General features: G+C 49.2%; 11 protein-coding genes across 11 annotated transcripts; 3 read left to right on the forward strand and 8 right to left on the reverse strand.

The window, feature by feature from the left end:
• Positions 1-149: 149 nt before the first annotated feature.
• On the reverse strand, positions 150-3,083 carry N7500_008849 (IQ calmodulin-binding motif domain protein; the record flags this gene model as incomplete). The annotated part of the gene is made up of 1 exon (XM_056679993.1): positions 150-3,083. One exon carries the CDS (start codon positions 3,081-3,083, stop codon positions 150-152), a length of 2,934 nt encoding a protein of 977 aa, XP_056530365.1.
• Positions 3,084-4,958: 1,875 nt separating this feature from the next.
• Positions 4,959-7,285, reverse strand: N7500_008850 (RING finger and CHY zinc finger domain-containing protein; the record flags this gene model as incomplete). The annotated part of the gene is made up of 3 exons (XM_056679994.1): positions 4,959-5,550; positions 5,608-5,972; positions 6,023-7,285. 3 exons carry the CDS (start codon positions 7,283-7,285, stop codon positions 4,959-4,961), a joined length of 2,220 nt encoding a protein of 739 aa, XP_056530366.1.
• A 685-nt stretch (positions 7,286-7,970) lies between these two features.
• N7500_008851 (uncharacterized protein) lies at positions 7,971-8,441 on the reverse strand (the record flags this gene model as incomplete). Its single annotated transcript, XM_056679995.1, has 2 exons — positions 7,971-8,085; positions 8,137-8,441. 2 exons carry the CDS (start codon positions 8,439-8,441, stop codon positions 7,971-7,973), a joined length of 420 nt encoding a protein of 139 aa, XP_056530367.1.
• Positions 8,442-9,025: 584 nt separating this feature from the next.
• N7500_008852 (DUF2293 domain-containing protein) lies at positions 9,026-12,100 on the forward strand (the record flags this gene model as incomplete). The annotated part of the gene is made up of 5 exons (XM_056679996.1): positions 9,026-9,160; positions 9,215-9,334; positions 9,385-9,678; positions 9,745-11,891; positions 11,974-12,100. The coding sequence occupies 5 exons, from the start codon at positions 9,026-9,028 to the stop codon at positions 12,098-12,100; spliced, it is 2,823 nt and encodes a 940-aa protein (XP_056530368.1).
• Positions 12,101-12,489: 389 nt separating this feature from the next.
• On the reverse strand, positions 12,490-12,808 carry N7500_008853 (copper metallochaperone ATX1; the record flags this gene model as incomplete). Its single annotated transcript, XM_056679997.1, has 2 exons — positions 12,490-12,641; positions 12,721-12,808. 2 exons carry the CDS (start codon positions 12,806-12,808, stop codon positions 12,490-12,492), a joined length of 240 nt encoding a protein of 79 aa, XP_056530369.1.
• A 244-nt stretch (positions 12,809-13,052) lies between these two features.
• On the reverse strand, positions 13,053-16,079 carry N7500_008854 (uncharacterized protein; the record flags this gene model as incomplete). Its single annotated transcript, XM_056679998.1, has 3 exons — positions 13,053-14,680; positions 14,733-15,929; positions 15,977-16,079. 3 exons carry the CDS (start codon positions 16,077-16,079, stop codon positions 13,053-13,055), a joined length of 2,928 nt encoding a protein of 975 aa, XP_056530370.1.
• Positions 16,080-16,336: 257 nt separating this feature from the next.
• Positions 16,337-17,183, forward strand: N7500_008855 (kinetochore Spc25 family protein; the record flags this gene model as incomplete). The annotated part of the gene is made up of 2 exons (XM_056679999.1): positions 16,337-16,568; positions 16,639-17,183. 2 exons carry the CDS (start codon positions 16,337-16,339, stop codon positions 17,181-17,183), a joined length of 777 nt encoding a protein of 258 aa, XP_056530371.1.
• Positions 17,184-17,331: 148 nt separating this feature from the next.
• Positions 17,332-18,578, reverse strand: N7500_008856 (SKI complex subunit WD repeat protein SKI8; the record flags this gene model as incomplete). Its single annotated transcript, XM_056680000.1, has 7 exons — positions 17,332-17,512; positions 17,563-17,749; positions 17,802-17,895; positions 17,949-18,115; positions 18,174-18,434; positions 18,488-18,524; positions 18,576-18,578. 7 exons carry the CDS (start codon positions 18,576-18,578, stop codon positions 17,332-17,334), a joined length of 930 nt encoding a protein of 309 aa, XP_056530372.1.
• Positions 18,579-19,357: 779 nt separating this feature from the next.
• On the reverse strand, positions 19,358-19,802 carry N7500_008857 (mitochondrial 54S ribosomal protein bL32m; the record flags this gene model as incomplete). Its single annotated transcript, XM_056680001.1, has 2 exons — positions 19,358-19,395; positions 19,463-19,802. 2 exons carry the CDS (start codon positions 19,800-19,802, stop codon positions 19,358-19,360), a joined length of 378 nt encoding a protein of 125 aa, XP_056530373.1.
• Positions 19,803-20,069: 267 nt separating this feature from the next.
• On the forward strand, positions 20,070-21,396 carry aspD (septin aspD; the record flags this gene model as incomplete). The annotated part of the gene is made up of 6 exons (XM_056680002.1): positions 20,070-20,202; positions 20,263-20,391; positions 20,447-20,528; positions 20,583-20,720; positions 20,790-21,003; positions 21,058-21,396. 6 exons carry the CDS (start codon positions 20,070-20,072, stop codon positions 21,394-21,396), a joined length of 1,035 nt encoding a protein of 344 aa, XP_056530374.1.
• Positions 21,397-21,775: 379 nt separating this feature from the next.
• N7500_008859 (putative Golgi matrix protein) lies at positions 21,776-24,852 on the reverse strand (the record flags this gene model as incomplete). The annotated part of the gene is made up of 10 exons (XM_056680003.1): positions 21,776-22,012; positions 22,063-22,193; positions 22,248-22,355; positions 22,429-22,533; positions 23,029-23,220; positions 23,271-23,377; positions 23,429-24,144; positions 24,199-24,615; positions 24,671-24,771; positions 24,819-24,852. The coding sequence occupies 10 exons, from the start codon at positions 24,850-24,852 to the stop codon at positions 21,776-21,778; spliced, it is 2,148 nt and encodes a 715-aa protein (XP_056530375.1).
• Between the last annotated feature and the right edge of the window lie 405 nt (positions 24,853-25,257).

Raw genomic sequence — 25,257 nt, forward strand, 5'->3', positions numbered from 1 at the left:
ACTCCATACAAAGCCCTAGAAACTAGTTGTATACCCTGTCCTGCCAATCTCCCCAGTCCAAAGCTCCCGAAAGTCCAAAGATGGAATTAAAAAAAAAGAAAGGACAGAACCAAAACCAAAGACATGATATATGCCGCTCTAAAACGCCTTCACTGTGATGGAACGCCTTCTTCATATAATCCCTCGTATACTGCCCCGTGGCAAAGCCAATCCACCTCCCGGACCTTCTCTAATTCTTCCACCAATTTTCCTACCTCGTTAACAAACTCCGGCATACCCGCTGCAGCTAAATTCTGACTGGCCGTAGTGGTAGCCCGCACACGTTCAGAGGCACTCGATGCGCTGAGACGTGATAGTACATGGCTGCGAAGGCGGGAGAGAATGAGTTTCGCCACCGGGTCCGAGAAGCTAGATGTGGAGATCGTGCTTCCTGGCGAGTCTGTCGACGATGCCTCTGAGGCAGAAGTATCTGAAGTCACCACTGCGAGATGGGGTACGGCTGCGAGACATGCCGTGGCCACGGGTCCGAGTACTCGTTTGATCGTAGCTGCAAGCTGGGCGCTCGCAGCGGGTGGCATCGGGTGCGTCGACTCGAGAATAGACTGTACCCGTTCGGCACTAATCTCGTTGAAGTCCAAAGATAGGATCCGATCTGCTTCCGGTTTCCATTGCGACCGCGCGTCTCGCTTGAGCAGGTTCTTTGCTGTCAATAGAATCGAAGCCGTTGCTACAATTTGGAATGCCCTGGCGTGCAGCCGTTCGAGTCGTTGGCGATCGAGGTTCAGAGTCTCTGGCACTAGATCCTCGGATACACTCGCATTGCTTAAAACGGTCTCGGCAAGACCCTGGGCGTAGACTCGCATTGGTGGTGGGCGTGGTTCTCCTTGAATGCCTTCCGGGTCTCGCTTTTTCATCTCATCAACGATGATCTTGCGATGAGTCCGCCAAAAACGTCGAGTTTTACCCAGGCTGACTGTCCCGTCTGTGACGTCTCGATCGAATGCCCGCTGCTCATAACCTGGTGCTTCTTCAATGAGCTGTGGTGCAGCAAGCTGGATCATAAAATTCGTTTGGTCGAGTGATAGCAGGTCAATGATGCTCATCAATCGAGCCAGCCGGTCGATGGCATCGCCCGAAGTATCTTCAATGTACGCTTTGACCACAGGGTCCCGATAAGGAGCACATAGGCGTGGTAAGATGTTGTTCATGAAGTCGAAGAAATTGTCATAGGAGAATGTGCCGGCCTCGCACTGTCCCTGAACCAGTTTTGGGTCTAGGACTTCACTAATTACCACGTAAAGGGAGTTGCCCCGCTGGAGAGAGCGCAGCAAGCGATCTTGAATCACTGTGGCCATGGCGACAGTCCAGTTAGTGCCTTGTCCAGCTTCCACCCCTCTTCTCATTGTGTCGCACATCTGCTTCATAATCTGTCTGCGCGGCTCGGTATACGGTGCTTCCTCGATTTTGAACTCTTTGTTGATGAGAAGTTCATGCACCAGCTCCCGATTTTCAGGTAGAGGGGTGAGTATTTTGGTGAACCTCTCGTGGGGTGATGTGCGCTGCTTGTCCAGCTCTTGGAATACTGCGGCATCGATATTACTAAATGACTCACTAAGAGGCGATGTGACACTGTGCGTAGCTTCTGTGGTTGGAGGAGCAGGCTCCGCGGACCGGGGAATAGCTTGCTTGGAGGCAGCCCTCTTCTTCTCGCGTTTGGCCTTTTTCAATGAATCTCTAATCATCTCCATGTGTCGATCAGGTCCGGCAAGTCTCTTCAGACGAGCAAGCAAAAGAACCTGATTCTGTCGGATGCCCATCCTGTAGTCCTCTGCAGCACCGCCAGCTTTATCGTTTTTGACTGTCTGCCAAATCAATTCCAATTCGACAAATTGTGCAACCATGATCTCAATCAGCACAGAAGAGTCGTGGGACTTCCAAGCATGGAAAGCAGAGAAAAACACACTGTGTGATTCACACAAAGTCTGGAGATCCGCAGTGATCACAGATGGAGAGCAACAGCCTGACGATAGTAGTGCCGTGACCTGTTCAAAGGCTACTAGCAGCTCCCGGGCCTTGGCAATCAGATCTTGCTCCTGGTCTCCATTGTTGCTCAAAACCTCTTTTGGATGGGTGACAATGAGATAACTGCTGAGGAATGTTCGTACTGCACCCCTCTCCCCCATCGCTCCGCCTTCCAGATCTTGCAGACCACAGAGTCGGATGACTTTCGTCATAGTACCGAGCAGCCCTTTATTAGAAAGGAGAGCGCCAACTTCTTCAAAGTTCATGTCGCGCACTCGGCTCACAGACAGATTCAACGAGTGGAACTGCTGCATAACAATCTTCGCGTTATGGGTTCTCCATACACGTTGGATCTTCCGCGCCGCCGCATCCTGTGTAAGCGACTTGGTGACCTCTCGGGACATCTTCTTTTCCTCGGTCGCTGGCAAGCTGCTAGTGCGCTGGCGGCGGTGGGTTTGCTGGTATAACGTGCGCCGTTTCTCTGCCTCCGCGAGCTTCTCGGCCATTTCCAGACGCAAACGAGCCTGCTCAGCAGCTTTCTTTTCCCGATGGTCCTCGGCCTTCTTCTTGGCCCGTTTGACCTGATCCTCGCACTTGGCGGTGATGTCGGCAAGCAAACGCTCCCGAGTCTGTTGAGCAGCCAACGCTCTCTCTTCAAATTGTAAGTTTCTTGTAGCCGCTTTAGCCAAAGCGGCTCGCAGCCTCACTTTTTCCGCATGCAATGCACGATCAGCGAGTCGTGCTTTTCGGCTCTCCAAAATGGACGTGCGGCGGAGATGTTGAGCGATATGATCCGCACTTGGCGAGCCATTCGAGGACGCGTTCGAATTATGAGAGTGCAAAGAGGATACCGAGCTTCGTCGAGATGAGGCTGCGGAGGAACGGCGGACTTTGCTGCTTTTGCGGTAAAACCGGGCCGCGATGTGTGGTGGAAGACTCAAGGGAAGTGCCTGCTCGTCCGAGAGCATCTCCACGTCGAGATCACTCAAGGATTCGGGTGAAAGAGGTGCTGGACCAGCATCCGGGAGCTGGATCTCGATGTCGGAGTTGCGACGGATCATAGTAGGGTGACGCGGATGCGACGCGCAGCTGATAAAGCGACAAAGAGAGAATCGGCGGGGCTGTACTGATAAGAGATTGGAAGAGACTGAGTTGATCTCAGAGGGTTTCACTTGCTAGGATTATAGGAATCCCCGTTTGATTTCAAGTCTTCATGAAAAAGAGAAGACGGAGCGATCTAGAAGTCTGAAATCAAGGAGCGAAAGACATGCGCATCACTTGGCTGGGGGTGCGGAGGGAACCGTGCCTTGTTTCAGGATGGACGCCTAGTAGAAGAAAAGGAAAATGAATGGGTTCAGTACTATAAGTCAGTGACTATAACTAAATTAGCTCCAATAGCTCCAATAGCCAAAACCGCCTGCGATGAAAGCAGGCATTATGCCCTGATATAACGTAGATCACTCGAAATGGAATCTCGTGGCTGCAAGCAGAACGTCCACGCTGATGTAAGCGCGATAAGCCGGCCTCCAGGGCTGGAACTACCTACATCGGTAATTCTTCCTATTTATAGCATGGAATTCAGATATGTGTACGGAGTAGATCGTATATGATTCTGTTGTTTTGTGTAGGATCTCTCAACTCAACCCCAAGGCGACGTATCAAATACGTCTGTTAATAGAATAGATAGAGCTGAGTGATATAAGCTTATAGAATAGGAGTAATACTAATACTCTTTCGATCTACCTATAGGAAATATGAGCACGCTTTTGTCTTTTAGGGCTTGGATCTCTCAGGATTCAATGGTAAATACTTAGGGTTCTTCTTTAGCCTTAACAATTATCCAAATCTGAACTAGCATCGAGAAAAAGAAAAACGACCCTCGGACCTATGAGAACGCATTTGGTCTACACTGGCGGATGACTCTCCTAGATGATAGTGCTAAAAGCTCACCTATGCCACACGCGATTATAGAGACTATCGCACACGTCCCCGCAAAGCATGCAGACCAGTGTCTCACTCGTCATGAAGTAAGAGCTATAATGAGTATGATGCTCATTTGAACATCTCCTGACCCCCTATCTCTACGTGTATCTAGTTTTTAGTTCTCTCTCACATGGGCGAACAGCACGGAGGGATCATTCAAGCCTCATTTAATGGAGAATGTTTGTTTCTACAATATTCCCAACTGTGGAGCTTTGAGGACGAGGAAACAGCACCAGTGGAACTCTTCCTGCGCTACAACATAAGTCAATTAGTTGGATCAGAGAGATCGGACACTTGTGGAGTGAGTTGTATCAATCAGCCTTATATCTAATAACAATTGTCTGGCTCACTGAACCAAAAAAGAGGTGATACACTTTGTTGGGGCTAGATAGACACTGGTAGTACGCAATGATATGTCGAGATGAATGTGAAGGTGTTGAGCAGGTCAAGTCACACCGCGTGATAGCTAGCACAGTTCTCAAGAAACGCCTCGCTACCAAACAAAAATCTCTCTCTCTCTCTCTCTCTCTCTCTCTCTGGCCTTGGGCAGTGTCTATTATAGGCATGTCAGGTTCGGGTGGTAATAATAGTATATTAGTTACATGAACCATCAGGCTGAAGGCATCTTTAGAGCCATCGCATGTGTGAAGGTACACAAAATGACAGAGCTATCATCTCAGCACAAAATATTTGATTCGGTCTGGAAGGGCCTTATCTGTCTTCCCGTTCAACACAGTGAGGGGTGAGTACTGATCGAGTGATGCTTCTGAGATCGAACGCTTGGACAGGGCATGATTGTGGCGAGAGATTTAACAGTGTTAATCGCTCGGTGCATGATTGGACCAGGGGAAATTGATGGGAGCAATAGATACTTCTTCAAGTCACATTTCCCAGGCTGAGAAATAAACTCAGCACGCGTCATCTGGGTTCACGCGTAAGGATCTGCATCGACTTCATTGATGCCCAAAAATCTGGATGTGATCTTGGTCTTGGTCTTCCTCTTCCTCTTCGTCATCGTCATCATCGTCATCATCATGAGCATGAGAGCCATCCGATTCAGCTGAGTCGGAAGACTCTTCATCATCATCTTCGTTTCCAGCTTCCGATGGGTTCTCGGTTGATTTAGCTTCGCCGCCAAACAGTCCATATCGGTACGTAAGCTTTTTGCTCAAGAAATTCAATGCGCCGTAGTCTTCATTCTCGCCACGAGATGGGCCCCCAAAGAAGGGCATAGATGAAGGTTTCTCCGATTCACGCTCAGTCGGCAGTCCAAAGTAGTTGCTGACGACTGGTGAGACAGCACGCCCTCGTGTTATGTTGTAGGATGAAAAGCGCCTGACGGGTTCGGGAGACATAGTGACACTGAGCCGTGAACGAGATGCGTTATTGACATTTAATGCGGACATGGCAGACGACATCGAGTCATCGTTTTCAATAAGTGAAGACGATCGAGGTCGAGGAAGGTTTTGCCCGGAGTCTTCCTCGGGTTGAGTAGAGATATCCCCGTGCAAAATGCGAAGTTGAGCCGTATTGTACGACTCACATCTAGAGTTCATCAGTAAGTGTTGATCGATTTTTTTTCCTTTCTCGAAAGGTACTTACAAATCACATCTTAAGCCGAGCCAATGATATTTGACAACTGACTTTGAGCCGCAATCGTTACAGTAAATAAGGCCTTTGGTATCCTTAAACTCCTCCGGCATAGGTTGGCTTTCGATGGTGCGATCGAGGTTTCGGAATGTCGACTCCATGTTGGTGATGGTCTTGCTACAAATGGGACAGCGGAAGGAACTTTGGGAGTACTCTGAGAGACACTTGTGGTGTATGCTGTGGCCACACCGCATGACGACGACTGTTTCTGGAGAAGTGAACATGTAGTCGCCACATATGGGACAGTCACATTGGGTGGATCGTTCAATGCAACGATGGGTGTTCTCAATACACATAGGAAGACAAACGGAGCATGTCTGGTATGTTGTCAGCGTCAACATCGATTAAGCTTTGCCAGAGTCCTTACCTGACAATGGAAGAAATCCTTGCCCAGTCCCTGTCCAATTCGACATATACCGCAATCGCTGCAATGATATATGCTCTTTTTGCTGTCGTTATCCCAGAGCTTGCAAATCTCGCAGTAATACTGCGCAGTTTGTTCGCTGCACCGTCGGCAGTTCTGCGCTGCGGGCTGCGCATGACCGCATAGCATACAAATCATGTTCTCGGTATCTCGACGAACGAGAGAGTGGTCCTCCACTTCGTCATGGCAGAAGCGGCAAGTGTACCATTTTTTGCAAGCGTAGCACTCAAGTTTGACATTGCGCTGGTAATGCACACATCCTAGAATAGCCTCATCTTGTTCTTCTGTGTCACAGTCTTCATCCCCAGTCTCGAGTTCTGCTGATTCTGTTTCTTCTGCTTTGGGTACGAAAGTGGGCTGGAGATCTTCCGGCATGAGATTGAACATACTCTCATCGAGAGGAACTAATCCGGAGTATGTGGAACTGGGTCTAGAATTGGCGATCTCCAATGATCGAGGGGCCCTCGGGCTTGTTGGCAGGCCCAAGCTTCGTGGGCTCGATGGAGTTGATAATATCCCCGGACCGGGGGTACTTGAAAGCTCACGGGACGAGTTGTAACCTTCCGTCATCAGACCGTGAACCATTCGCGCCTTTTCACCACTGGTCAGTCCCAGCTCCCTGATTGCGATGATCTTGCTTCTTAGAACTCCCATCCCATCATCCGCTGGAAGCGAAGACGGAGCCTGTCCCTCTGGTTCAAAGGCATCGCCCAAAGATCGCCGAGGCTCGCCAATTGCTATAGCCGAAGCAGAATATTGTGACTCAGTGTGCGAGTTCGGTGCCTCGCTGGGGTGTGAAGCTTGTGGATTTCCTGGACTGTCCAGCTGTACGGTGATGTCGATTTCATGTGTGGGATCAAATGGGCCGTCCGTGGCCGCAGCTACATTTTCGATTGCTCCGAGTGTATTGTGGGTCACTGATCGAGTGCCCTCCGGTTGCAAGTTTCGGCCATCCATCTCTTTAGGTAGGGTTGTGAAGAAAGGAGGGCTATGCAGGGACCCCGCACCCGCATCTCCGCAGTTCGAATCCTGTCTGTGATCTTGGTCCGGTTGAACAGCAAATTTATGGTCTTCACTGGCACTCAAAGGGTTTGTCGGTTCGTTCAGGTGTACTTTCGCTTGGTCGTCATTTGGCTGGCTGCTTGGCGAGGGCAAGGGGGATCGTATTCCAATTTGGATTAGTAGCGATGAAATGAAACCACTCATGAAGGGCTGTCAACCGGCATCTCACTCAGATGCTTGAATCCAAGCAAAACCACCAAAGTTGGGACTAAAACAACAGACATCGTGACATGTGACGCCCACGGGCACCGCCTCCGATGCTGAATCATCGTCACATGCTCTGGGGCTGGAGCCTGAGCAGGTGGCACGATTTTTTAGGTGTCGGTTGAACTTGAAAATCAGGGACATATTTGGGAGATAGAATTCACTTTTATTGGGCCTGGGATTTGCTGAAAGTATTCTACCACGTAGTTTCCTATCAATCCTGTCTTCCTGGCATGCCATTATTCTCAGGGGCCAATCCTATCGTCTACTAATGAGTCCCGAGTCTGCGGACGCGGATTGGCTCTACAATGTTGTATTGGACGCCAAGGCGTGTAGAGCGTCATTAGTGTGACTTGGGATATGCCATAAAATGGTCCGAAAATACAACACACGATGCTGACCCAGAGGCAGAACGGGCCATCGTGTCTTGCGGGATCCTGATGCGATTGGGAAATACACCGGTGTTCTGGGCACGATAAGATTCGGTATGTGCAATCCCATTTTGGGCGAGCTGCCTTGTGTCGATGTGGATTCATGCCCAAGGGAAGCACTGAGGCCTAACGGATGCACCATCTGGCGGGTCGGATCAGCACTGACGTAAAAGTCAAGAAGTGCGGAGTTCGAATCATCTGAGACATGTCCCTAGACTCTCATTCAAACGGTCAATTGTCAGATTGTAATGGTCAAAGACGCTTGTCCGCAACTGGTTCTCTACATGACCGAGTCCCAGGGATCGTGGGCTGAGGCCAAGTCAGCACCTTCCTTTTCCATTTCTTTCCGTGGGCACTCACACACGGGACTCTCTCACAAGATGACCTTGTTCCCAATACCTAGCTAACAGAAGGTTTTTCAAAATCTTGTGTTCCATTCCGGCAACCTGGGTAGCTCGTTCGAGAAAACGAAGAGTGTTGGCGATTTTGGCAGGATCAAACTCCTCGGAGGGGGTGGAACGATAGGATTTTCGCAATGATTTTAAAAGCATATGGCGACCCGGTGTGGAATATTGAATCGCTTTCAACCCCTGTCGATAGAGGTGACGGTATGCGTGGACTATAGCTCGTTGATCCACCTTCATGGCCTGGATTGAAGCGTTCATGATCTATTGGGCAAGTACAAGCCAACAAATCGGCGGCAGATGTGCAATCAGACGGAATCGGGCGGAATCAACGGAGATCCGGAGGGAGTCCAAAAGTTGTGGTATTGGAGTAAAGAAGAGTAAAAAGACGGTCAAAGTTGGGGAAAGGTTGAAACCTCAGGCAGGACTAGCCCGATCGGGAGAGATGATTTGGGCCGCAACGCAATCTTATCAATCCCTCTCTCTCTCTCGCTCTCTCTCTCTTTCTCTCTTTCTATCTCTCTCCATCTTTCCTCCAATATTATTGTTTCTTCTGTTCTCTTTTGCTCCTTGCTCCTCGCTCCTGCCTTTCCTCGAGATTTAATTCAGAAAAGGTCATTGAGGGCCTTGTTTCTTCTCCGGTCGACCGCGGGGTGCCTTTACCTCGTACCGTTTGCATTGCATGCATACGACGTGATCTCGTCTTGACTTGATCACACCCTTCGCCCTGACCCAGATAAGGAGACACCTACAATCTACTTCTACATATCACACGTCTGATACAAATCGTGAATGATGTGTTGAAATCTTCATCTACGCAAGGTTCTGCGGTAAGCTGAACCAGTATGGCCCGTGTCATAACAAGGGCAGCGTCGGCCTCGGTCAGGAATGGCCCTGGCCGGGCTATCCAAAGGAGAGCGAAAAGACACAAAGTCATTATGGAATCTGTAACCCAAGAGAAGAAAAAGCTTCGGAGTGTTGTATGTATATTCTCTCTTCGTCGGCTTGACCAGATGATTAACAAAAATGCACAGATATGCTTTGAAGCGCAAGCACCAAGCGGTTACACCTTCATACCTGCAGGAAACCCGAAACTCACTACGACATGTAAGGAGCGGTGTCGAGATGAGGGTCTCCAAATTTACGCAGTATCCGTGAGAATCCCAAATGATCGCTAATGATCAACACTGCTTATTTTTGCTAGACTACCCCACATCACCGCCATCATAACCTCTCCCAGCATGTTCATCGGATAGGATATCATTTTCCTAGTACTGTGGTAGCAGCTGTTTGCTCAGAGCTGGGGTTCTACCTCACAAGCACTGGCAGAACAGTGCCTAGTACCTTTCCTACGGACAGGATAGAGAATCTCAAGCAGGATGATTCCGAAGTCTCTCAAACAACCCTCAACATAGAAGCACGGGACGCCTTAAAGGATCTTTTTCCCAACATACCTGACAAAGATTTGGATCAAATTATCAACACCGCTTTTCAAAAGGTACGTATATGCCAAACTCTGATCTGTGAAATGAGGATATGGAAAACCTGATATACAAAAAAAAAGGGTCAAAAAAAAGTTGGAACAGCGACAGAATTGCCCTTGGCTCGCCGAGCCCAACTCGCTGTGGTTGCTCACGTTCGGCATGTCTACACTGACTACGATCGCCTCCTGAAAACCACTTCATTCCATGAAGCAAGAGGGGTCGTTGAACACACAACTCTAGCAAAAGTCATCGAGTGGCGAGGGGACGATGAGAATGGTCAGACGGTGCTAGAAGATGTTTTCCGTGAGGTGATCGTTATCTCAGACGATGAAGACAGTGAATCAGAAGAAGATGCGGCTGCTTCAGCAGGTCATCGGAATACCAGTGTGGAGATACTTCCAAGTGATACTCGGGCCCATGAAATCCGTTGTCAGCCTATCGACACTAACCCTCTTGGTTCGGATCTTCCACGAGAACTATCCGAGGAAGCGCCGCCTGGGTTCCGATTTGTCACAAGAGCCCCAGCCACAGAGACCATCAATCGTCGCGGATTTAACAGATACAAGGCATGGACCCGCGCTGTCAAGGAATATAGAGAGGGTGTACAGGGCACTACGCAACCTAGGTTCTCTGGTGTCCCAGCTGAAAAACAAAGCCCACGGTATGCCGAGCAGCGCATTACCGTCCATGAAGTACCCTCTACGGGACGCCAGGATATAGTATCCCAGCACGCCGAGGCTCATCGGCGAGTCGCTCCAGGCTCAGCCAGTAATGCTAACCAAGCACATCGAGTGCTCGCTCTTCCACTAATGAACCGACAGGTAGTCAAGAGACATGTAGGTGTCCAGGAAAACTACCCCCACTCGGATGCGCAACAAAAATACTCAACACATGAACTGAACGTCAGGCCAGCTGGACTAATTAACCAGGAATCACCCGAGTTGCAAATCCTAGAAGAACTCTCTGGACCTAGAAATGTGAGCATGACCCACTCGCAGGATGTTGGTCCTTCGAGGATGGAGGCCAGATTTCGACAGGAGAGACTGCCTCCTCAGTCGGATAGGATCAACGCACCTGTGTTTGTTAGTGGACCAAAGGAAACCCGTCAGAAATTGATCCCAGTGGGCCGCCGCCCTGACTCTGTCACTTCCCCTCTTCTCAGGCCAGGTTCAAACACACAGGATTCCATCTTGCCCTCGATTGAAACTACCAGGCCTTTGGAAATCCGGCGGACTGACGGTGCGCATCCTTTGGTACACATGACCAACAATATGTCCCTCCGATCGGTCACGCCAGGACGTCCTCAAGGAGAGACGATGCATCACTCCGATGTCATCGACAAGGAAGGCGACTGCGAACAAGCGAGCAAAAGAAGACGTTTGGCATGCCGTGAAGGTTCTCGGGCCGACTCCCGCCTAGACCTATGGAGTGCAAGGCCTATGGGACTCCCCGTGTCCGAAGGATACGGGCAACTGCACTCGTATCGTCGCGTTGAGCTTGTGCCAGATCACCGCCCCCAGGATCAGCCTCATTTTCGTCGTGACTATCTGCCATTGGAACAACCCGCTGTTGTAGGACACCAACGGGAAAGGAACCCGAACCAACTTTCTTATCCCAATGCACCGCATGACCTAGAAACAAGGTCAGTTTTGAGTCGACAGCATATCAGCGGACCACACGAGTCTCAGTCTCAGGCTGGGGTTTCCAGTACCAATATCATTGTCTCAGAAGGCGATCGCGCCTTCAGAGCAGCTCCAGCCGTTTTCAATTCCGTACCGTGGCATCCATACCATGGTGATCGTAGTCTTCGTTCGGAACGTGCTCCAAAAGAGCCGCGGGGCATTCGGCGCCGCCTTGATGGTGGTCGCCCTTTACCAGAGAACCTCCAGTCAGACAGGAATCTGTATGCCGAGGACTTTGTTCGGCATATTGATCATCGTGAGCTCCCATTTGAATACGCTTCCAGGCGCGCAGAATCCGAGGTCAAGCCCGTTGGAGACCCCTCTCCCTCCACCCGGACTAGACATCTTGATTATGGCACAAAGAATCTATCCCAGCCTCAGGTTTTGTCGGATCAGCGTGGCCCACTGCCCATAGGAACCCGAGTGGTTCCTTCCCATGATCACTTTCGTACCTTTTCAGACTCTGCCATAGGAAAGATCCAGCCACACGTGTCCCCCCCTCAGATCCCTCGTGAAAGACCAGCCAGTGGCGGGTTCAACTCGCGGTAAGCCTTCATTGGGGAAACCAAGTAGTCTTCACGCAGCTTTCCCCTAAGTCTTTGAAAATTCCGACTAACTCAGATACAGACCATCTTACATTCCTCCCTTATCTCAGAGTACAGAGCAAGATCGCCCAGTCTACGTTCAAAGAGTTGAACCGCGCCCACCCTACTGTTCTCTCCCTGATGGAAGACATGCTGTCTTTGTTGATTAATTCATTCTATTTTCTACCACAATCCCTCTTGTTTCGAGGGGGCAGCTGACTTGTTTTGAGATTTTTTTGTATTCGCATTGCTTTGCATTGTTCATGATACCCTGGTGCATATTATTAGAACCTTTTCTCATGGGTCTCAATCTCAATTTGAATTAGGAACTACGGTTTCCTCTTTATGTCTATTTCAATGGAACAGAGCAATCTTGGAACCTTTCTAAAGTTCTTAAAGAACATATCCTGTTCGAATGTCCTGCCTAGCACTGCTCAGCAGTCCAGTCCTTAGTATTGGGTCGGACCTCGATGGCTCCCCTTAAAGAGCTTGTGAGTTTTGGCCAGTCCCAAGCCTCCTGCACCAAGAGGGTATATACGACCGGAACCACCTAAGAAGGTTAAACCTCCTTGCTTTCCCCATCCGCCTCTCCACTGTTCACGGCTTTGCCAGTCTTCTTAATCTTCTCCAGCACGGTATCGTAGGAAAGAGTAGGCTCGGTGATGACATTAACCGTCTGGGTTTCGAGGCTGACATCGAAGGTCTTGACGCCTATCAACTATGTTAGGAACCTTTTTTTGCAAAAAAAAAAAAAAACAAGATAGAAAAAAATAGGCCTCGCGTCGCTTACCTTCAAGCTTCTTAAGGACACGCTCGACGGCACCGGAGCATCCGCCGCAAGTCATCGTCACATTGAACTTGTATTGATGGTCAGACATGATGGGAATTGGTGCGGGGTGTTTGGGAAGGGAAGATGCTTGGCGGAATCACAAGTTTTGGGGGATTTGGAAGGTGTCGGGGGGAAAAAAAGAAGATGAAACAGGAGAGATTGAAGATTCTAAGTGAGAGGGTAGTCTTTACCTTGGTATTCTGCATTTGTCATACTGCCATCCCTTGGAGAATAGGCCATATTCGCGATTGGTGTACTTCTATATATTAGGACATTATTGGGTATAAAAATCTCTAAAATCCAGCTTGTCGCTTCTTTTTTTTGGGTTTCTTAGGGGCGCGGGCTCCAAATGCTCCTCGTTCCATCTGGGTCATCGAAATATCCATAGCCTGACTACTGTTAATGTGAGGTTCCAGGGGCTGACTGCCCCATGTTCGGACCAGAGGGACTGCCGGAGTCGGAGGGAGGGATTGATCACGAATCTGAGAGCGCTTCTTCCGTTTGCTTTTGGAAGTGCGCGCCTTGGAATTCCGCGTCTCCTCGTCTTCAATCCTCTCCCATTCATAGTGTTTGGGACTGGTTCCCACCGGCCAGTGGGAGAGGAGGTTTGCCACATTTCGTGCTGGTGGGCGTGGAGTCTTCTTAAATTTGACGAATGCTGAGATACCACCAAAGACTGGAACTGCGGAGTACTTGGATTGCTGAACTGGGATCGTCTCCCGTCTGGATCCAACGCTTCGGCTTTTGGCCTTGGACTGGCTGCCAGACATCTGTGAGGATAATAATGCGAAGTAGGTCGATTGCAGGTATTTGTTATGTGCCGCGGCTTTCTCATTTGCCTTTTCATTGGCTCTGTCCTGACTGGGATCTGCAGGCTTGGAGAGTAAAGCGCTATCCAATGTGGTAGACATTTTGATCAGGCGTGAAAGGATGAGATCGGCAGCAACTCCTCGAATGAGTCTCTCTTTCATGAGTCGTGTCTGTACGGGAATGACACGGGGCAGGGTAGACATCCAATCATTGACCATTCGATCATAGCTTTTGAGAAGATCCCTGTCTGCTTTGCCTGAGATTTTGGCTGGCATACCATACCCCCTGTTTGGTACTGGGAGTGGCAGAAGCATATACCGACACTGGGCATCGGGATTCGGGTGTTCGGGCATGAGCGCTGAAATGAGTCGTTTCACACCATCTGCACTTTCATCAAGGTCCTCTGCCAAAATTCTCCTGCCCGTCAGTTCCACCATGGTCTTGCCTGGAGGTCGCTTCGATCCATTTTTCATTTCGTTTTGTAAAATTGCCATCCACCCAGCAAGGGTCCTTGTCTTCGGCCTTTGTCTCTTCTTTTGCTTTTTCTGACGGATTTCCATTTGCCCCGTGGCTATTTTGTAGACGCCAGAAAAATCCAAGGTCCACTGCAAGGCTGACCTTGTATTGACACGGCCCATTTGGGGCTTGCAACGACGAACAATCCTTTTCTGTATCGCTGATTCGTCCCAATCGTCAACAAGAAAGTCATCAGTGGGTCTGATGTAAGATGTCGGAGCATAACGCCTTCTCAACCGCAAGACACTATTTTCTCGAAACAAGTCCGACTCGTCAAGATCTCCGCGCGGACCCATAAAAGTAGATTCGTGGACGGCAAAATCGGAATCCATCCAGAAAAGCTTGATCAATGGCAAGTGGGCGTTATAGAATTTCCTACCCATGGGTGTAACGGAGTGGGCAATCTCTCTAAACACAAATCTCGAGAACCGCACGACAGAATCGCGTTTAGTGGACGGTATCTCCGCCAGCAGGGGCACATCGAGTACCAGGGGGTCAGGTACAGATACAGACTCGGTCCTATCGTCGGATATAAAGGGACATGGAAATACATGTACCAACTGAGTGATATGGGAATATAGAACCAGATACAAATCTAGGTAGTAATTTAGTATTTGCAGGCCCTGTTGAATTACACTCGCACATACCTTGGTATACGACTATGTCGCTAAGTTGTAAAGTTGTGTCTTCGGGGTCTCGAAAATGCCTCCAGGACACTTGAGGATATAGGGAAAGACTTGTATCATCCTCGCCGGGTAGTGCTCCAAGATCAAACCACAAGATTCGAGTGGTTGTCAGGACGAAGAACTGTGATGGCTTGCGTGTGTTTCTTTGAACGCCCAAAACCCACTCGGATTGCTTTGCCATCCCCAATTCGACCGTGCGTGGCTGAATCTGGTCGTCTGTGATGGCATAGATTATCACACTGTGACGATTGGCGACAAGCACCGAGCCAACATTATGGACCCACTCGATAGATGCCCAGCCATCAAGCCGAGGGCACCTGTGTTTTCGCTTATAATCCCGCAAAGGCAACGAGCCTGATTTGACACGCTCGGCAGACCAAGTAGCCTGCTGAAGTCGCTGCCTGCCGGTGATCTCCCAGACGCTCCACTTGCCTCTGGTATCTACAATGGCGAATTGTCTCTGATACCAGGGGTTGAATGTCACATGAGCATGTGAGACGCCACCTGTTCGCGATGCAGGTATCTCCACGATTGGATTCGCATCTAGCCGGGAGTTCCGTAAAGGGCTAGTGTATCCTGGAATAGCGCCTTCCGGTAAGCGCATGGGCACAGGATCCCAATGGTAAAGAGGTCGGAATATCGTAGTCCCTTTGGAGAGACGAGCAGCCATGAACACAGGCTTCTCATCCAAGGGGCGCGCAAAATGTACTTGACGTATTGGCGCGCCACCTTTCGACCATTCAGACATTTCAGCATCACTGATCGATGGGGCGCGAAACGCCAGCTTATTTGGAGAGTTCAATTCCAGAATTTCCTCTTCCAGCGTTCGAAATGAAATAATATTTCGACATTCTCCAGCCACAGCCACCGCGATTGGAATTGAGCGCAGCCTTTTGTCATGACGCCTTTGGTCCACCGCATAACCGATATCGAAAAGCGCAGATATCTCTGGATCATAGTGTTCGACAGTTTTCATAACAGCTTTCGACAAAGGCTCCTCGCGAATGGAGAACCATGATGCCGCCAACTCCGGATACGCATCTGTGATCAGTTTCCTGGGGTTTTTCTGGGGTACCCTAGGTATTGGTCGAGCTTTGGCTGGAGGAAACGGCGATTGGATTCTTGTCTTTGTCACTCCAGTATACTGGATAGACGGAGCTTGCAACATGTTAGCTAATTCTAAGAAAATAGGCTCCAGTGCTTACGCCTCTCAAAAGAGCGAGTAAATGCCCAGTCCTCCTCCTCGGGAAGGTAGACAGCTCGTCCTACGTGCCCATAGTGGAGAGCACTGGCTGGATATTCATCCATCGGATCTTTTTTTGCTTCTTGCAATCAGTTCACGGCCCCAAACCATGTCGACAATACAACATGAAGAAGATTAGGTCGTATCAATCATATAAATATGCGCATAATGTGAGGATGCAGGAAAGAGAGAAGCTCGGGAACTGGAAAGTTTTTTGATCGTTATCGATAAGACTCGGAGTTGTTGCGCCCCAACCCAAAACAACTCTCCTGTCAACCTCAACTTCAACATTCACCACTCACCACTCATATAAACAGAAACGATGACTTCTTCATTCGAACCTTCGCTCTCCACAAATGGCATGCGCCCACCGCTCACTTCGGCGGATGCGCCATCAATGGCAGATTCATTGCCTAGTATCAACTTTGGATTCGAGGACCTGCGCAATACCATGGCACAATTCACAGTGAAGTTCGATGCATTCATCGAGCGCGGTCGCAAACGAGTCTTGGAGGAGCGAAACCAGTTCCACATTAATTTGGCTGAATATGAAGGTATGAGTTAATGATCGAAACACTCCCGTTCTCACCATATTCCACGACTGTGTCTAACATAACATGTTAGAGGACGAGCGCATGCGACAGCGCGATATCGAAATTCTTAACCTCAAATCACAAACCCATGAACAAACCCTCCAAAAGGAAGCGGCCGAGGCTGCTGAAATGCATGCGGCTATCTCATCTATCACCTTGGAACGCGATTCCCGCCTTGCCAAACGCGACCGTCTGAAGCAGCAGATCGCCGAGACACAAAAGGCCATCAGTCAAAAGGTCGAGGCACAAAAGTCACACGCACAGTATTTGGATGCGCAATCGCGTCTCAATTTCCCGGAGTTAGAGTTCTGGCAGGATTACCTTTGTATCCGAATCGAAGGCGCTGGTCGTGAGGACCGCTTAAAGTTTGTCTACAGCCACCTATTGGAGAAGGACTGGGAGGCGGAGGCTTGGTTTGAATTAGGCACTGCCAGTCGCGATTACGAGGTTTTTCATACGCGCCCCAAGATTGATCGGGATGCTTTGGAACATGTAGTAGATCTCGTCAACGACGATCGCGACTTTGGGGCGTTTTTGAAACGCATACGCAAGTTGTTTGTTGAGGCGATGAACTAAGAACAACATTGAAGTTTAGGACATTTTTTCAATACGAATTTCATGATCTTCATGCATAGTTCAGTAAGGTTTTCCTAGGTTCCGTTGATATCATCATAACGCGGTTGCAGGTACATTGCTGCGATACCCCCATGATCAGCTACTTCTTTTACCCAGTAGCCTCGCGGTAGAATGCAATGCTGCGATTTGCCCCAGCGGTTGCAAATCCTTCCGTCTTGCCGACCTTAGGAAGCCACTTGGCGCTCCAAACGGCTTTATCTGTTTCCGAGTGTGTAGCGACACAGGTCTTGGTCTCCATAGACCAGACCTTGACTTTACCGTCAAACGAACTTGGAAATGTCAGCTTGCCGTTCAACAAATGCATGGGATGATGACTGACCTGCTCAGGAGATACTCGCCAGTATCGCTCCAGGAAAGAGATAAGATCCAGGCAGAGTGCCCCGAGAGATTGGCAATTTGTTCCCCAGAGGAAGTATCATACAGCACAATGACCTTAGAGTCGCCAGCAGCTGCTAGGAACTTACTTTTAGGCGAGAAAGCCACAGCTCGTACGGGATTAACCAAACCTAGGCCGAATTAGAAATCGCATTTCTGCCGGGCTCAACCAACTTCGCTTACCGGAGAGAGAGAATGGCATGCGGCCTGTTTCAGTGGTGAAGATGTAGACTGCACCGTCTTCATGACCTGAAGCAATTAATCGACCATCGGCAGACTAAGCAAGGTTAGCAAGGGCCACTATCTGGCTGTGGAGATTCGAGCTCTCACCAAGTCGATGCAAGTACCAAAACTGCCTTTCGTCTCGTGGTCTCGAATCCGAGTGCCATCGGCAGCCAAATCCCATACATTAATGCGCCCCGCCTGTGTAACACCAGCAAGATACTGACCATCTTCAGAAAGAGCTATGGCCCAGGCATCGGCACTAGTGAGGTCGGCTGCACTATTATCAGCCCCATCGCATGTTGTGGGATACTAAAGAGGGGCAGTACTTACCAGTCACTTTTGTGTCTGCAGCCCAATGGCCGTCCTGACAAGACCATGCCTTTATTTCGCCGTCGAACCCTGCGGTGATTGCACGGGTCCCATTCGCATTGGTTACAATATGGTGGCAGCCAATGGTGTGGGCACCATCAATGGACTGCACCAGCGGAAAGTCAGCGTCCATGGTAGAGTGTACTTTGATAGACGAGGCACCCGAAGTAGACAGAATTTGCTTGTCTGTGACAGCCAGCGAGAAGATATCAACAATGTGTGCTACAAAACAAATATTAGCCAAATCATTCAGCATATATGCACGGGAAGCTCACCATTGTCAACAGAACCCCTCGAGAGGTATTGTTTCGACTAGAAATGTCACTTAGCAATGAGATCCTTTTGTTGTTGATTGGTTCTTACCATGTTGATGATGCCGTGCTGTCTCACGACTGTGTTGAGACTTTGCTTTGTGGAGGAGCAATGACGTTGGGGCGCCTTCGGGCCCGTTCCGCCTTTATCGCTGTTTTTTTTATCGGCGGATGGAGGCGGTTAACACAAATCGATGTATATAAGTGTTGTAGCTATTAGAACTATGTAATAGCGAGCTACATCGGGTCAATGAATTTATCATCATCATCATCATCTGAGAACTATGATATTTATGTTTTTCTTCACTTTGCTCGGCGAAATTGTGTCTAGTATATCTAGTTCTTCTACTGCATCTACTGCATCTACTACATCTACATCTACTACATATCATTGACAATCGACCGCATAGTAATTTCAAGGTTATTGTGACTACATTGCTATTAAGTTATGATCAATTAAGTACGGAGTAGCGGCAGACATGTTCGCATGTATAGACCAATAAAGTCATAGTGGTGGGAACATGAGTATGCCCACTAGGACCATCCATTACTATCGGCCGTAACTATAACATCTACAATTAAAGGCCGTTTGGCTATCAGATTGACATAAGAAGAAATAAACTGAAAAGATCGCGTTCAAATTCGACCTACTAGATCGAATTGCTATAAAGTCATATCGAAACATTTCCCCCGGAAAACCCAGACGCCATTTGCCATGCTGCATGTATCCACAACCAATTCTAGAAATACAATCTCTCTTCTGGGGCCTGAGATTGGGATCTCAAGAACGTTGATTCTGATTCCCTCAAGGCAAGCCCTTATTTCTTACAGTCCTCATGCCATGTCTAGGGTCCTCCACGATTCCTTGATATCTGTTGAATAGTCAGCTTTTCTGCCATAACCAAATAGAAATTCCTCCGGCTTGGACTCGATTCCTACCTTTGACGCAGTTTGGGCACAGAAGATGGGCACGCTTGATCTGACCACAGCCCGGGCATTTATTGAGACTCTTCACGTCTTTGAGAGCCTTACCGGCCATTTGTCGATGACGCTTCTTCATATGAGACGTCTTCTTCTTAGGAACGGCGCGCAAGACGGAATCCCAGAGATCGGAAAGAAGGGACGGGATATTAAGAGAGATCGAAACCGGTTGTAGCAATCCGCTGGTCGCGATGGGTGTGATCGGAAGGAACCGAGCGAGTCGAGGAAATTGGAGGGACTCGGACAAAAGTGAACGTGACATATTTGCCGGAGCAAAAGGAAGAAGGCGCAATGCCATTGTGCGAATAGTTTCAAGCAAGAAAAAGGGGAGAGGTTCGGGGGGTGATCAGGGAATGGGAGCTATCACAGTCTGAAGCAAAAGATCGTAGTTTTCTCGTGGAGAGACGCTAGTCCTAATTAGGAATGGGCCACCCCTGAGTTCGGAGAGACGATAATAAGGGGGATGGCTCTTGCTTCAACTACATACTTCTCTTCTCTACGGGTTTTTCTTTGGGATTGTGGTCTATTCCAATTCTCAAGCTTTACTCTCTTTCTACCTCCCATAATGGCCACTACAGCAGCTTCGGCTCAACAGCCCACTGTTTTTCCCCATAGCCATGTCGGTTTCGACAGCATTACCTCGCAGATCGAGCGCAAGCTGTTGAAGCGTGGCTTCCAATTCAATGTTATGTGTGTTGGTATGTGCCGTACAAAGTTGCCCCTTAGAAAAGATCCTAAGCTAATCTCTCACGCGTTAGGCCAAACTGGTCTCGGAAAGTCAACACTGATCAACACTATCTTCGCATCCCACCTGATTGACTCCAAGGGCCGCCTGACACCCTCCGAGCCCGTTCGCTCCACCACCGAGATCAAGACAGAGTCGCACAGTATGTCTATAATCGCGGATTTGTTTTACATACGAAATGGCTGACGAGTGATTAGTTATCGAGGAGAACGGCGTGCGTCTCCGCTTGAACATTGTTGACACACCGGGTTACGGTGACCAGGTCAACAACGACCGATGGTAATTTGAGCCCTATCATGCTAGAGGTTTCAGATCTAAGCTAATAATGACCAGCTGGGACCCCATTGTCAAGTACATCAAGGATCAGCATTCGGCATACCTCCGCAAGGAACTCACTGCTCAGCGTGAGCGTTACATCCAAGATACCCGTGTTCACTGCTGTTTGTTTTTCATCCAGCCCTCTGGACATGCGTGAGTTTGTCCCGCCCATTTATTAGCTCCCTTCGAGCTCTTTCAGACTGACCTGTTGACTCCACATAGCCTCAAGCCTATCGATATCGTTGTTCTGAAGAAGCTGTCCGATGTCGTCAACGTTGTTCCAGTTATTGCCAAATCCGACTCTCTCACTCTCGAAGAGCGTCAGGCCTTCAAGGAGCGCATCAAGGAGGAGTTTTCCTTCCACAACCTGAAGATGTACCCTTACGATAATGACGAGCTCGATGATGAGGAGCGTGCTATCAACGCTCAGATCAAGGTATGCTGGACCCAGGCAGATCCATCATGACATGATATTAACCTCTGGTTACAGGATATTATTCCTTTTTCGGTTGTCGGCAGTGAGAAGACCATTGTTGTCAACGGCAAGCAGGTTCGTGGCCGCCAGAACCGCTGGGGCGTCATCAATGTCGAGGACGAGAACCACTGTGAATTTGTTTACCTGCGCAACTTCTTAACCCGCACCCACCTTCAGGATTTGGTCGAGACCACTAGCCAGATCCACTACGAGACTTTCCGTGCCAAGCAGCTGCTTGCCCTGAAGGAAAGCAGCGCTGCCGGTGGCCACACCGGTGGCAGCCGACCCATCAGCCCCTCTGCGGACCGAGAGCTGAGCCGCAACTCGCAACGTGCAGCCATGAATGGATACTAAACCTGGTGAACTTTCATGTCTGATGCGAGCGTGACCGTTGCGCGACGGCCCTCTCCGAAAACTTACTGTCCTCATTTGACGCCAGCAGGCCCTTGCAGATATCCATTTTCTTTCCTTTCTTTTGCGTTTGTTCTCGTTTTGTATCCTACATCCCATCTTGTTTCTTCCTGGGAGAACCATCAAGCTTGTATTGCCGGCGAAAAAGAGAATTGGCACTCCAGCGCCCGTGCCCATATCTGGTGCTTTCCATGTACTTAGTTTTCTTAATTAACTTGACGAGAGAAACTTCTATTCTTGAGTTGAAAGATACAACCCAAGGCGGTCGTCTCGTGGGCCAAGGCGTCCACTAAATCACATTCCCTATATGTAATGTAGCGTACTATTGCGCAGCACCGAACTTGCCACCGTCCACTACCCAATCTCGCAGCTCAACATAAGCCTTCTCAAGATCATCATTGACAACAATTTTGTCATGAGCTGCGGGCTGCTTTGCGTACTCGAGCTCGTTCCGAGCTTGGCTGAGTCGTTTCTCTAGGGATTCTTCAGTTTCAGTACCACGGCCACGAAGGCGTTGCTCCAGCACCTCGAGCGAAGGCGGCGCAAGGAACAAGAAACGCTAGAGATTGTTAGTGGAGTCCTATTATCAGATTGCCTAGGACACTTTACCGCATTGAGGTCTGTCCGCTTCACCTGTTTGACTCCTTCCATTTCAATGTCCAGTATGCAGATGCGCTTCTTCTCGGCAATGTTCTTGACGGCCTGGACTGACGTTCCATAGAAATTTCCGCCGAATTGAGCTGTTCTACCGGTTAATTGCCATCCAACTTCTTCCTTCAAGCAGTGTAACCAACCATGTTCAATAAACCCGTTGTTGGCCACTAGCTCAAGGAATGCGTCCTTTGTGACAAAGTTATATTCACGGCCATGTTGCTCGCCGGGTCTCGGGGATCGTGTGGTTTCTATTCAGTTGACGTGTGAGCAACGCCGTTCACGGATTCGTTCCATTCCTCTCCTCTTGTGCTTGGCACTAACCTGAGATGGAAAATCCAAAGGTGTCAGGATACTCGGCGAACAATCGCTTGAGCAAAGTTGACTTTCCGGTCCCCGATGGGCCCGAAATCACAATCGGGCGGTAGGCTTCAATATCAAAGTGGCCTTGTCAGTATATCTGTATCACACAGTGGGGTTATGTTCTGCCATTGTAGCATCCTTACCAGAGGCCATTGTAGATGCAGAACGAGTCGCACGAAAGAAAGGTCTTAAGAACGCTGGGAAAGGCAAAGACGAGAGAGGCATATAAGGATTGAAATGAAAACGAACAAAGCGATTATTTAGGTCAAGACGGCTTTGTTCCGTCCAAATACAGCTTAGCTTGTCTATTTATTAGGAAGGCGGAAGAAATATATTTCTTGGCATTCCTCGGCCAGTAGCCCTATCTATACGGAGTATACGGAGTGGTGTATGCATATTACAACATATGTACTCCGTACGGAATACTTAGATAGTATTAACAGGAGAGAAAGATCAGAGTATCAATATCCAAGTTCTATGACTTCCATACTTTATACATTTCTGCCCTTCATCATTTGAGAGGCCCCTGGTGGCTTCCTCGTCTCGATGGATTCATGTTACCCACCTCCGCTTCTTGCTCCAGGAAATTAGACCATAATTCGGCCAACGTCTCTTTGCTGGAGGCACCATTGTCCATGAACTCTGCCGCCAGGTTTGGGGTGCTTGGGGTGCGGAGGGGAGTGCCAGGGACTCGGAGCTTCCCAGACATATTCGAGGCCCCTGGCCGGGCAAGACCTGCCTGTTCACGTTGCTCTATTTTTGGTCAGGTGGGCTCGGCAAATTCGTTGATTAATAGTACTCACCATCGTTCCAGCACAGGAGGGCAGCGATCAGTTGCAGTATTTGGAATTTTTTGGGATCAGATCGGTCTAAAGCAAGGAAGTGCAGGAAATGGTTGGTGACAATATGTCTGCATGGAGTCAGCGTGCAATTGAGGTAGCTTGAGGTAAGAAGGACGTACCTGTCAACATTATCCTCCGGTTTCCCTTTCTTGAGGAATCGCAAGGCTTTCGTCAGATGGTCGTTCAACGTGACTGCCTCATGTCGTAGCTTCCCAATGAGCAGATTCTTCTCTTTGACCTCCTTCTCAAATGGCCGGACTCGCTCAATTTCTTCCTGGGCATTCTGAAGACCCTTTTCGGCGTCAGTGGCCTGCTTCTGTGCTTCTCGTAGGGAGCGTCTGAGGTCCTCTAATTGAGAATCAGAGCTCTCGACAAGCTCCCGCAGCTCTTGCTTTCGCGCCATTTGAATTTCCTGCAAAGCCCGCTGGAGACCGTCAACCGTTGACTGCTGGGTGTCGCGTTCATCTGTGGCTCGTTCATAAGCATCTCTCAGGCTGCTGAGCTGTTCTTCCAGCTCCCCGACCTTCTCGTTCAGGTTCTCCCGAATAGATCGCTCCTCCATGGCAAGAATTTCCCAATTGTGCATAGCCTCTTTTGCTTGTTCAAACTCCGACTGGAGGTATGACTCTTGCTCGAGCAGTTCTTCCTTCTCCTTCAACCAATTCTGTTGGGATAAGTTCGTCCGTTCCCGAAGAGTAGACAGCTCCTTCTCCTTCTCCGCTGAATCGCCCGATAGTTCCATCAGCTGGGTGGACTTTGAATCGAGCTCATCCTTCAAATTGTTGTTCTCATCTTCGAGGTCTTCGATTTGTGATCGCGCTAGGGCCAATTCCTCCTATAGGGCAAGATTAGCCAAAATAGCCAGAATGATGAATTCTGATCCACGCACTGCATCCTCCTTCAGCCGCTCCCCTAGTTGCGATTTGATGGTATTGACTCGTTCTAGGAGCTTCTGGAACTGCGTTTCCGCTTCTTCCTTTTTGCTCTCCGCGTCGTCCAAATTGTGCTGCAGAGCCTCCATGTCTGCAGTGTGCTTGAGCTGTATTTCTTCCAATGATTTTCGCATATCGGCTACTTCAGCGCGCAACGAGTCGCGATCTCGAACAAGTGCATCGAATCGGTCCTTTGGCTCAATGCCATCGGAAGCGGGGTCGGACTGGACATTGGTTCCCGAGGGGGCATCGCTAGTAGACACGGGCTCGCGGTTACCGACAGACCGATCTGGTAGACTATCTATCGTGTTGGGCTTGGCACCGTTGGAGTCTGGCACTTGTATGGGGTCCTCGTTGGCATCATGGGGCTCGTTCTTGTGAAGTCTCAGTAAAATTGCAATGACGACCAGGGGGATTTCCATCGCATACAGTGTCATTGTGATCGGCTAGTACATCCTCTAGATGCTCGTCGGTTTGGGAGTCGGCTTTGGCTTTTGCAGCCTTCTTCTTATTCTTCTTAGACTTTGCGCCTTTTACGGAGTCAGCGGGTCCCAATTCACAAAAGATATGCCCTTACTTGAAGTAGCCGGCGGCGGGTTTCCTTCACTCATGCTGTGTGTGGTGTTTGAAGAGACCTTGAGGGAGGAAGATGGTGAATTCCCAAGGTTGCAGGGTAAGCTGTCAACACGACTAGCGCCCTTTCCGCCCCGGGGGGGCCCTATGCCCAGATGATTAATCTACCTCCATTCACCTTGTCTTTTTTTTCGATGATATTTTTTATTTTGAATTGTTTATTTGGTCTGTATCTACACATGGTTGGATCTTTCATTCTGTACTTCAGTCTGTATAGGGTACGCTCATAACCCTGTACTATGTACTCTGTAGTTCCCATAGTCTGCCAAGGGAATTCGCCTATGGTGTATCTCCATTGAGGAAGAGTCCTAGAATTCTTCTGCCATTATGAAGGACTTTGGGCGTTGGTAAAGTCCTTTCTCTATCTCATCTGACTTGAAGAG

Source organism: Penicillium coprophilum (assembly GCF_028826855.1).
Source record: "Penicillium coprophilum strain IBT 35676 chromosome Unknown utg000005l_segment0_segment0, whole genome shotgun sequence".
Lineage (NCBI taxonomy): Eukaryota > Fungi > Ascomycota > Eurotiomycetes > Eurotiales > Aspergillaceae > Penicillium > Penicillium coprophilum.